The sequence below is a fragment of the Nansenia antarctica genome (genome assembly GCF_963989245.1).
Source record: "Nansenia antarctica genome assembly, chromosome: 3".
Taxonomy (NCBI): Eukaryota; Metazoa; Chordata; class Actinopteri; order Argentiniformes; family Microstomatidae; genus Nansenia; species Nansenia antarctica.
Genome location: NC_137688.1, coordinates 71993531 through 72004707, shown reverse-complemented (window position 1 = coordinate 72004707; position 11177 = coordinate 71993531). Strand labels below are relative to the sequence as shown.

At 56.4% G+C, this 11177-nt stretch overlaps 1 protein-coding gene across 1 annotated transcript; it reads right to left on the bottom strand.

The window, feature by feature from the left end:
• Nucleotides 1-10456, bottom strand: snpha (syntaphilin a; the record flags this gene model as incomplete). Its single annotated transcript, XM_080527525.1, has 5 exons — nucleotides 1-258; nucleotides 322-1558; nucleotides 4676-4825; nucleotides 9584-9679; nucleotides 10413-10456. The coding sequence occupies 5 exons, from the start codon at nucleotides 10454-10456 to the stop codon at nucleotides 1-3; spliced, it is 1785 nt and encodes a 594-aa protein (XP_080383651.1).
• Between the last annotated feature and the right edge of the window lie 721 nt (nucleotides 10457-11177).

Here is an 11177-nt window from a genome sequence, read left to right as displayed (position 1 = left end):
TCAGATGGGGGCTGCCCCCCCCATGCCTGCTGGTCTGCAGCCCCGGCGGCGGAGGGAGTGGAGCGCTACGGCACAGCAGCCGCGCAGCAGCGAGCCGATGTGGTAGACGGGGGGCCCCCCCTCCCGCTGCCCCCCACGGCACAGCCAGGCCACCGTGGGCACCACGGGCATCGCCACCGCCAGCAGGTCCACCAGGAAGTACCTGCTCCAGTGGCTCCTCTGGGGAGGCCCTCCTTCGTCCTCCTCCTGCTCTTCCTCTCCTCCTCCTCCCCCACCACCTTCTGCAGCCTCCTCCTCCTCCTCCTCCTCCTCCTGTCCCACCTCCAGTACCACCACCGTGGACCCCTGCCTGTCGAGGGGTCGTGGTGTCCCACGCCGGGGCTGGCGGGTCTGGGCTGTTGTCGTTGTCTGCGTGGCTGCAGACACCCCCCTGTGGTTCCTCCCTGGAGGTAGCGCCTCCATGCCGTTGTAGGAGGTGCCGTAGGAGGAGGTGTTGTAGGAGGTGCCGTAGGAGGTGTTGTAGGAGGCTACGAGAGGCCGGGGAGGAGGGGAGGAGGAAGACAGGGAGGACACGGAGGGGGGGAACAGTGGTGGCGGCGGTTCGGAGGAGATGGTGGTGACGTCGGCCGTCGCGATGGAGATGACGCTCAGCTCCTCCTCGCCACACCCTCCTCCTTCTCTCTCGGAGATCCAGGTGATGGTGGGGCTGCAGGCCTGAGAGCGGACCTCCGGCTTCCCCTCAGCCGCGGCGGCGGGGGGGGGAACAGGGGGCGGGGGGGCCTCCTCCTGGGGAAGGTGCAGGAACAGGTGGTGGTGCTGCTGGAGGTAGGCGCCCCCCACCCCCCCGCCGCCTCCGCACCTGCAGCTGATGCTGCTGAGGGAGTGGCAGGAGTGAGAGACAGGAAGCACTGTGGCAGCGCCTCCCCCCCCCGCGCTGCTGAACAGCTGCTCGTAGGTGGAGGAGGAGCGCGGCATGGTGGAGGCCGAGGAGGAGGAGGAGACGCAGGGGTGGGGGGGGGCGCGGACCAGGCCAGGGGGAGGGGGGGTCTGGGTCTGAGAGGAGGAGAGGAGCGCAGCCTCCAGCAGAAGCTGGGTGGTCCGTCCTTCGGTTCGCGGAGCCCCGCGGAGGTCAGGGGGAGGAGCCCCATGGAGGTCAGGGGGAGGAGCCCCGCGGAGGTCAGGGGGCGGGGGAGGGTTGCGGTTGTCGTAACCGCCGCTGCGGTGGTTGTCTAGGAGGTGCAGCGCCTCGCTGCTGCTCAGCCGGGTGTAGGTGGCGCTGCGGCTCAGCGTGTTGGCCGGGGAGCAGCCGCAGGAGCGGGACCGCGCGCCTGGCCGCGCGCCATGAGGAGAGAGGTAGGGCTGGGGAGGGTCGCTGTGGCGGCCGGCGGCGGAGATGTTGTGGTCGGAGGAGGAGGTTGTTGTGAGGTGCTGGAGGTGCTGGATCTCCCTGCGCGCTTCCTTCAGGGCCAGCTGCGCCTCCACGCGGTGGCATTCCTCCTCGATCCAGTCCTCCTGCATCCGACACAGCTGGGTCCGCAGCTCACCGATCTCACAGTCCCTGAGGGAGGGGGGGCAGGGTTGGAGGATGGTTGGGGAAGGGGGAGGGAAGGAAGGGACCAGGGAAGGAAGGGGCTAGGGTTGGACCAGGGAGGGAAGGGACCAGGGAAGGAAGGGACCAGGGGAGGAAGGGACCAGGGGAGGGGCCAGGGGAGGGAGGGACCAGGGGAGGAAGGGACCAGGGGAGGGAGGGACCAGGGGAGGAAGGGACCAGGGAAGGAAGGGACCAGGGAAGGGAGGGACCAGGGGAGGGAGGGACCAGGGGAGGGAGCGACCAGGGGAGGGAGGGACCAGGGGAGGAAGGGACCAGGGTTGGACCAGGGGAGGAAGGGGCCAGGGGAGGAAGGGGCCAGGGGAGGAAGGGACTAGGGAAGGGAGGGACCAGGGGAGGGAGGGACCAGGGGAGGAAGAGACCAGGGGAGGAACCAGGGAAGGAAGGGGCCAGGGTTGGACCAGGGAGGGGAGGGGCCAGGGGAGGGAGGGACCAGGGGAGGAAGGGACCAGGGAAGGAAGGGACCAGGGGAGGAAGGGACCAGGGGAGGAAGGGAGCAGGGGAGGAACCAGGGGAGGAAGGGACCAGGGAAGGAAGGGAGCAGGGGAGGAACCAGGGAAGGAAGGGACCAGGGAAGGAAGGGAGCAGGGGAGGGAGGGACCAGGGAAGGAAGGGACCAGGGGAGGAAGGGACCAGGGAAGGAAGGGAGCAGGGGAGGAACCAGGGAAGGAAGGGACCAGGGGAGGGAGGGACCAGGGAAGGAAGGGACCAGGGGAGGAAGGGACCAGGGAAGGAAGGGTCCAGGGAAGGAAGGGACCAGGGGAGGAAGGGACCAGGGAAGGGAGGGACCAGGGGAGGGAGGGACCAGGGAAGGGTCCAGGGGAGGAAGGGACCAGGGAAGGAAGGGTCCAGGGAAGGAAGGGACCAGGGGAGGGAGGGACCAGGGAAGGAAGGGACCAGGGGAGGAAGGGACCAGGGAAGGAAGGGACCAGGGGAGGATGGGACCAGGGAAGGAAGGGACCAGGGAAGGAAGGGTCCAGGGAAGGAAGGGACCAGGGGAGGAAGGGACCAGGGAAGGGAGGGACCAGGGAAGGAAGGGACCAGGGGAGGGAGGGACCAGGGAAGGGTCCAGGGGAGGAAGGGACCAGGGAAGGAAGGGTCCAGGGAAGGAAGGGACCAGGGAAGGAAGGGACCAGGGTTGGACCAGGGAGGGAAGGGACCAGGGAAGGGTCCAGGGGAGGAAGGGACCAGGGAAGGAAGGGTCCAGGGAAGGAAGGACCAGGGAAGGAAGGGACCAGGGAAGGAAGGGACCAGGGTTGGACCAGGGAGGGAAGGGACCAGGGGAGGAAGGGACCAGGGGAGGGGCCAGGGAAGGAAGGGACCAGGGAAGGGAGGGACCAGGGGAGGGAGGGACCAGGGGAGGTGTGTGTTACCTGGGGGTACAGGGTAGGAAGGGACCAGGGAAGGGAGGGACCAGGGGAGGGAGGGACCAGGGAAGGGAGGGACCAGGGGAGGGAGGGACCAGGGGAGGAAGGGACCAGGGGAGGGAGGGACCAGGGGAGGAGGGGGCCAGGGGAGGAAGGGACCAGGGGAGGAAGGGACCAGGGAAGGGAGGGACCAGGGAAGGGACCAGGGGAGGGAGGGACCAGGGAAGGAAGGGACCAGGGGAGGAAGGGACCAGGGGAGGAAGGGTCCAGGGAAGGAAGGGACCAGGGGAGGAAGGGTCCAGGGGAGGAAGGGTCCAGGGAAGGAAGGGGCCAGGGGAGGGAGGGACCAGGGGAGGAAGGGACCAGGGGAGGGAGGGACCAGGGGAGGAAGGGACCAGGGAAGGAAGGGACCAGGGAAGGGAGGGACCAGGGGAGGGAGGGACCAGGGGAGGGAGGGACCAGGGGAGGAAGGGACCAGGGGAGGAAGGGTCCAGGGAAGGAAGGGACCAGGGGAGGGAAGGGACCAGGGAAGGAAGGGACCAGGGGAGGAAGGGTCCAGGGGAGGAAGGGTCCAGGGAAGGAAGGGACCAGGGAAGGAAGGGACCAGGGGAGGGAGGGACCAGGGGAGGTAGGGACCAGGGGAGGAAGGGACCAGGGGAGGAAGGGACCAGGGGAGGAAGGGACCAGGGGAGGAAGGGACCAGGGGAGGGAGGGACCAGGGAAGGAAGGGACCAGGAAGGGACCAGGGAAGGGAGGGACCAGGGGAGGAAGGGACCAGGGAAGGAACCAGGGGAGGGACCAGGGGAGGGAGGGACCAGCGAAGGAAGGGACCAGGGGAGGAAGGGACCAGGGAAGGAAGGGACCAGGGAAGGAACCAGGGGAGGGACCAGGGGAGGAAGGGACCAGGGGAGGAAGGGTCCAGGGAAGGAAGGGACCAGGGGAGGGAAGGGACCAGGGAAGGAAGGGACCAGGGGAGGAAGGGTCCAGGGGAGGAAGGGTCCAGGGGAGGGAGGGACCAGGGAAGGAAGAGACCAGGGAAGGAAGGGACCAGGGGAGGAAGGGATCAGGGGAGGAAGGGACCAGGGAAGGGAGGGACCAGGGGAGGGAGGGACCAGGGAAGGGAGGGACCAGGGAAGGAAGGGACCAGGGAAGGAAGGGTCCAGGGGAGGAAGGGACCAGGGAAGGAAGGGACCAGGGGAGGAAGGGACCAGGGGAGGAAGGGACCAGGAAGGGACCAGGGGAGGAAGAGACCAGGGAAGGGAGGGACCAGGGGAGGGGCCAGGGAAGGAAGGGACATGGGAAGGAAGGGACCAGGGAAGGAAGGGACCAGGGAAGGAAGGGACCAGGGGAGGGGCCAGGGTTGAGGGAAGGGGGACCAGGGAAGGAACCAGGGGAGGGACCAGGGTTGGGGGAGGAGACGTTAGGGTCACATCTCTGGTTCTGACAGCAGCAGCGTGTTGTGAATGACCATAGAGACGACACCTACAAACTAAGAGGTCTGGGGTACAATTATAGACAAAAACTCAACCATAATTATGAGGCCTTCCACCCCCCCAGACCTCCCCACCCCCCAGACCTCCCCCCCTAGACCCCCCAGTCCTCCCCAGACCCTCCCCCCACCCCCCAGACCCCCAACCCCTCCCAGACCCCCCCCCCCCTCCCTCCAGACCCACCCCCCTCCTCCCCCCCCGAGCCCCACCTGTGCTGAAGCCGCTCCACGTTGTCCCTGAGCCGGCTGCGCAGGTGTCTGATGCAGACCTCCTTCTGCTGCAGGGGGGTCAGGTACTGCTCCGGGGTGGGGGGGCGCACCCCGTGGTGTTCACTGCAGGCCGCATGCTTCACCTGGCGCCTGGGGGGGCGGAGTCAACACACACAGTCATGTAGTTAACAGACCTGGGTGGGCGGAGTCAACACACACAGTAATTTGTTACAGACCTGGGTGGGCGGAGTTAACACACACAGTTATGTAGTTAACATACCTGGGTGGGCGGAGTCAACACACACAGTCATGTAGTTAACAGACCTGGGTGGGCGGAGTTAACACACACAGTCATGTAGTTAACAGACCTGGGTGGGCGGAGTCAACACACACAGTCATGTAGTTAACAGACCTGGGTGGGCGGAGTCAACACACACAGTCATGTAGTTAACAGACCTGGGTGGGCGGAGTTAACACACACATTCAGTTGTTGCGGAGCCCCCTTTGGAGTTGTGGTGGACTGCATGTCTGCGTGTGTTTTGTCCCTGTGGTGTTGCCAGACCCAGTAGCAGTGCTAGACTTGACCACTACTATCTGAAGAGGTCTAACAGAACTGCAGACCCCAGGAAGACCAGTTATGTTTTGTTCTGTATGTCTTCTACCCAGAATCACTCTGCAGAGGAGAGAATACATTGATGAAAAGAAGTTGTTGCCTGTCCGTCCTTCAACTGATACGTAGAGGCGATGGGCTTCGGCATGGGGGTGGGGGGGCAGGGTTGGAGCCTCCCCCGGCCTCCCCTGGGCTAGGAGGTTCAGCTGAGGCAGTGGGAGGTACACTATGTCCTCAGGCAGCAGCTGTGGCTGTGGTGCAGCTCTGAATCTCTCAGCTTCATAATGAATAATCCATCTGAAGGATACAGGTCACATCCATGTTGAATGACCCTGATCTGCTTACCAGACAGAAGCTGCAGAAGCTTCTCAGTGTTAAAAACACGGTTCTTCTTCTCAGAACCGTCTTTGTGGGTTTGGGGTTTAAGGAATTAAAGGAGGAGGAAAAGGCCTATTTTTTGTTGTTATTCAGTCTTTGAAACTTCCAGCATCTTTCAACCAGGGGACCATGGTAAGGATGCATGGAACGGAATGCGGGATGGTGAGAGGCTGTGTCTCTAGAGTTCTGTATGCATAGCTTACCTGGGGGTACTAGGTGTGTTACCTGGGGGTACTAGGTGTGTGTTACCTGGGGGTACTAGGTTTGTTACCTGGGGGTACTAGGTTTGTTACCTGGGGGTACTAGGTGTGTGTTACGTGGGGGTACTAGGTGTGTGTTACGTGGGGGTACTAGGTGTGTGTTACCTGGGGGTACAAGGTGTGTGTTACCTGGGGGTACAAGGTGTGTTACCTGGGGGTACAGGGGTGTGTTACCTGGGGGTACAGGTGTGTGTTACTTGGGGGTACAGGTGTGTGTTACCTGGGGGTACAAGGTGTGTGTTACCTGGGGGTACAAGGTGTGTTACCTGGGGGTACTAGGTGTGTGTTACCTGGGGGTACTAGGTGTGTGTTACCTGGGGGTACAGGTGTGTTACCTGTGTTAACCGGCATTTGACTCATGAGTGAACGGCAAAAATGGCTTGACAGCACAGCAGCAGCGGTTGGGTGAACTCCCGGTTCATCGAGTTTACGGTTAAAAGCATAACTTCTCGGGGTGTCAGCGCGGTGGTTAAGGGCTCAAAATGACCGTAGACAGATGGTGAAGTTAGCAAAGGAGTATTGTGTTTGTAACACCTCCAGAGCCGGTGTTATTCACGGACAAAGCCGGTGCATAATAGCGATTTTTGTGTTGTGCTTATATGATTCATTGAAATGACATTAAACTAAGATAATACGATGGTCAGCATAATTTTCCGAATCTTTATTAATAAGCTATTACAGAAACTGTAGTGACATTTTCCTAGAGTGAATGTGGTATTTTCAAGATGGCGGTTAGTGAAGAAATAATATGGGATGGGACATGGGATGACGATTTTCCATTGACCAATCAACGGTGTGCAGCGTCACACGTCACACGCAGCCTGGCAAAGAGACCCGGATATGAAATTTTAGACCCTGCTCCGATGTGGAGCTAAAGAAGCGAGCTGACCTGGGACTGAAGCGACCTGGAACGACGAATGGAAAAGGGGAACGAAGCGGGCTGACCCGGGTCAGCACCAGGTCTGCACCGTAGTGGAAAAGCGGCTTAAGTGTGTTACCTGGGGGTACAAGGTGTGTGTTACCTGGGGGTACTAGGTGTGTGTTACCTGGGAGTACCAGGTGTGTTACCTGGGAGTACAGGCAGGGCCGCTTTAAGGGGGGGCTAGCTGGGGCGGTGGCACAGGGCCTCGCGCTTTGGAGGGCCTCGCGTGAGGCAGGGTAAAAAAAATATTTTTATTTTTTATTTTTTTTGGGTACCCTGGCTGGCGAGGCCCTCCAAAGCGCCAGGCAAGGGACCATATTATTATTTTTGCCTTAATACATTTCTAAATGTTCACACATGTGATAATCATAGTCAATCATACATCTAAAATCTAGCATACCTGTAGGACAGGGAGATTCTTAGCAACAGAAAAAAGTAATTTCCCCCTATGACACCTTACGTGAAACGTGAAAATATTTTTGGGGCGCGCGTTGACACTTGTTGTGCATAGTGACTGCTTAGTGCAGCGGTTCCCAAACTTTTTCAATCAGGCCCCCCTTGGGTAATTGGAAATATTTTCGAGCCCCCCCTAACCCGGTCCCCACCTAGATTGATATAATTAATTGTATAAAGTTGTACAAACATTACATTTTCTCTTCTAATAATAACAAGACACATATATCCAACTATAGTTTTATATTTTATTATGGGTTGAAAAGGAACATAAGTGCTTGGCAAATGATCCTGTGCCACTGAAATATTCAACATATCAACATTAACTAATTTCTACTGCATCACTATTCTTACTCTACACATTCCTATCACAATTACGATCAATGACTTGTGTGTGCTTGCTTTGCCTTGCAAATCTTCTCAAAGCGGGGTTGTTGTTTTGAGACTGCCACTCTCAGTTCATTCTCAATGTTCAACTTCGACCTGTATTTGCTTTTGATAGCAGCAACAGCAGAAAAGCCTATCTCACACAGGTACGATGTTGCAAAAGGCAGCGGTATTCCCACAGTTTTTTATTTTTATTTTTATTTAATTTTTTATTTCTGCGCCCCCCCTGCAGTACCCCCGCGCCCCACTAGGGGGGCGCGCCCCACAGTTTGGGAAACGCTGGCTTAGTGCAATGGACGAAATGCAGAGGGAACGAGACCGAGGAAGAAAATGTTAATCGGGTGCTGAAAAAAGAAATACAAATAAAAGAAAGGAAGGCTTCAGGGCCTCGCTTAGAGGTTCGTTCGAAACATTTCTAAAAACAAGTGAGGCTCCCGTTAGCACCGAAGAAGCTAACGTTACTGCTAGCACTAGCAATGCTAGTAGTAGCACGGCACAGCCCCCCTTGAGAGGCAAAGATGATGTCTCTGAGGTGGAGGAGGACAACTGCTACACCGGCAGCAGTGGGGCTGCCCAGCCCCAGGTGATGATGGTCAGGAGTGGCGAAGTAGAGGATACGGAGGCGGAAGATGGAGCTACTCAGAGCAGCAGCAGGGCTGAGAGTGATGGAACGCAAGACGAGCCTACGGTGTTAGATATGTCATGTATGATGATCCTGGTAAATTGGCCGGTACATATGGACTCTACAGTTACAGAAGTGATCATTAGAAGAGGTCCCCCAAAGATGAAACCTGGATTTTGTTATCCTAAAAATAACGAGAACAGGAACTTTAGTGAAACTTTATTTCTCCGAAAACTACCAAATGGGGAAAAAAGAAAGTGGCTTGTGTACTCTCAAAAACGGGACATGTCTTTTTGCTTTTGCTGTAAGCTTTTCAACATAAAGGATAGGCCTACATAGTGGTGAGTAACATCTCTATTCATGTCAATAATGGCTTGTGCGGTATGATGACTGCTTTATCCTAAATCCTAATCCTTTACGAGTATAAAAGGTTTGAAATGAAACAAACATGGTTGTAAACTATCTAAATAAGTAGATATGCTATTGTCTATCAGCACAGCATGTGAGCGCATTTCTTGCAATATATCGGTGCGTGCGTGTCGCGCGGTTATAACAGTAGCCTACATCATTATAAAAGGCCTCGCAAATCTGACTTCGCACAGGGCCTCGCATATCTCCCAAGCGGCCCTGAGTACAGGTGTGTGTTACCTGGGAGTACCAGGTGTGTTACCTGGGGGTACAGGTGTGTGTTACCTGGGGGTACTAAGTGTGTTACCTGGGGATACTAAGTGTGTTACCTGGGGGTACAAGGTGTGTGTTACCTGGGGGTACAAGGTGTGTGTTACCTGGGGGTACTGGTGTGTGTTACCTGGGGGTACTAAGTGTGTTACCTGGGGGTACTAGGTGTGTTACCTGGGGGTACTAGGTGTGTGTTACCTGGGGGTACTAGGTGTGTGTTACGTGGGGGTACAGGTGTGTTACCTGGGAGTACTAGGTGTGTTACCCTGGGGTACTAGGTGTGTGTTACCTGGGGGTACTAGGTGTGTGTTACGTGGGGGTACAGGTGTGTTACCTGGGAGTACTAGGTGTGTTACCCTGGGGTACTAGGTGTGTGTTACCTGGGGGTACAGGTGTGTGTTACCTGGGGGTACTAGGTGTGTGTTACCTGGGGGTACTAGGTGTGTGTTACCTGGGGGTACTAGGTGTGTGTTACCTGGGGGTACTAGGTGTGTGTTACCTGGGGGTACTAGGTGTGTGTTACCTGGGGGTACAGGTGTGTGTTACCTGGTGTGTTAGGGTAGGTAGGTGTTAGGGGGGGGGGGTACAGGTGTGTTACCTTGGGGTACCAGGGTAGGTGTTAGAGGTGTTGTGGGTGTTGGAGGCATCGATGTGGGCGTGGCGTCCTCCACCACTGCTGGCTCCCCCCGACTTCCTGCAGTAGAGAGACAGCCTGTTACTATAGATACAGGTGTGTTACTATGGATACAGGCCTGTTACTATGGATACAGGTGTGTTACTATGGATACAGGCCTGTTACTATGGATACACCTGTGTTACTATGGATACATGCGTGTTACTCTTTATACAGGCCTGTTACTATGGATACAGGTGTGTTACTATGGATACAGGCCTGTTGCTATGGATACACCTGTGTTGCTATGGATACAGGCGTGTTACTATGGATACAGGTGTGTTACTATGGATACAGGTGTGTTGCTATGGATACAGGTGTGTTACTATGGATACAGGTGTGTTACTATGGATACAGGTGTGTTACTATGGGTACAGGTGTGTTACTATGGATACAGGCGTGTTACTATGGATACAGGTGTGTTACTATGGGTACACGTGTGTTACTATGGATACAGGTGTGTTACTATGGATACAGGTGTGTTACTATGGATACAGGCGTGTTACTATGGATACAGGCGTGTTACTATGGATACAGGTGTGTTACTATGGGTACAGGTGTGTTACTATGGATACAGGTGTGTTACTATGGATACAGGTGTGTTACTATGGATACAGGCCTGTTACTATGGATACAGGTGTGTTACTATGGGTACAGGTGTGTTACTATGGATACAGGTGTGTTACTATGGATACACCTTTAGTGCTTGTAGTTCATAAACACATCAGTGTGACTGAGAGGGAAGGTGCAGTACCTGTGTTGACCAGCGGAGGGCTTGCGACCAGGAGGGAGTGACATGGGTGCCGCCTCTCCCTCAGCCTGCTGGACCACGCCTCAGAGCTGCAATACAGGAAGTCACCAAACAGGAAGTCAACATATTCCAACATGTTCCTTCCTACAACTTACATGTTAAAACCCTGGACTGCATGATCTCACTGCACGCTGTTGAAAAGTATAATATTATAGTACTGATGCACTATAGTATATATATAGTATATGGTGTGATATATTCTACATGACATTAGGGTATTCTACATTACATTCATCATTATATTCATTTACTAAACACGTTGAGGATGAGACAGTGAGGTGTGTTGGTGGTGCAGAGTGTTGTGTTCCTGCCTGCTGTGCAGAGTGATGCTGAGTGAACCAGTCTGGCTGTGACCTGCCCCCCCTCCTCATCACCCGGCCCCCAGCCGCCCCCGCACATAAAGACTCCTTTCACAGCCCTGGGAGGAGGGCAGTCTGGGAGTTCATTGCCACATCTGCCCACGCCACATGTGACACAGTCTGACAAACTGCTGCAACACAACAGACTGGGTGAGTAACCCCCCCTGCTACCTAGTTAACTACAACACTGCTCCCTAGTTAACTAGAACACCGCTACCTAGTTAACTACAACACTGCTACCTAGTTAACTAGAACACTACTACCTAGTTAACTACAACACTGCTACCTAGTTAACTACAACAATGCTACCTAGTTAACTACAACACTGCTACCTAGTTAACTACAACAC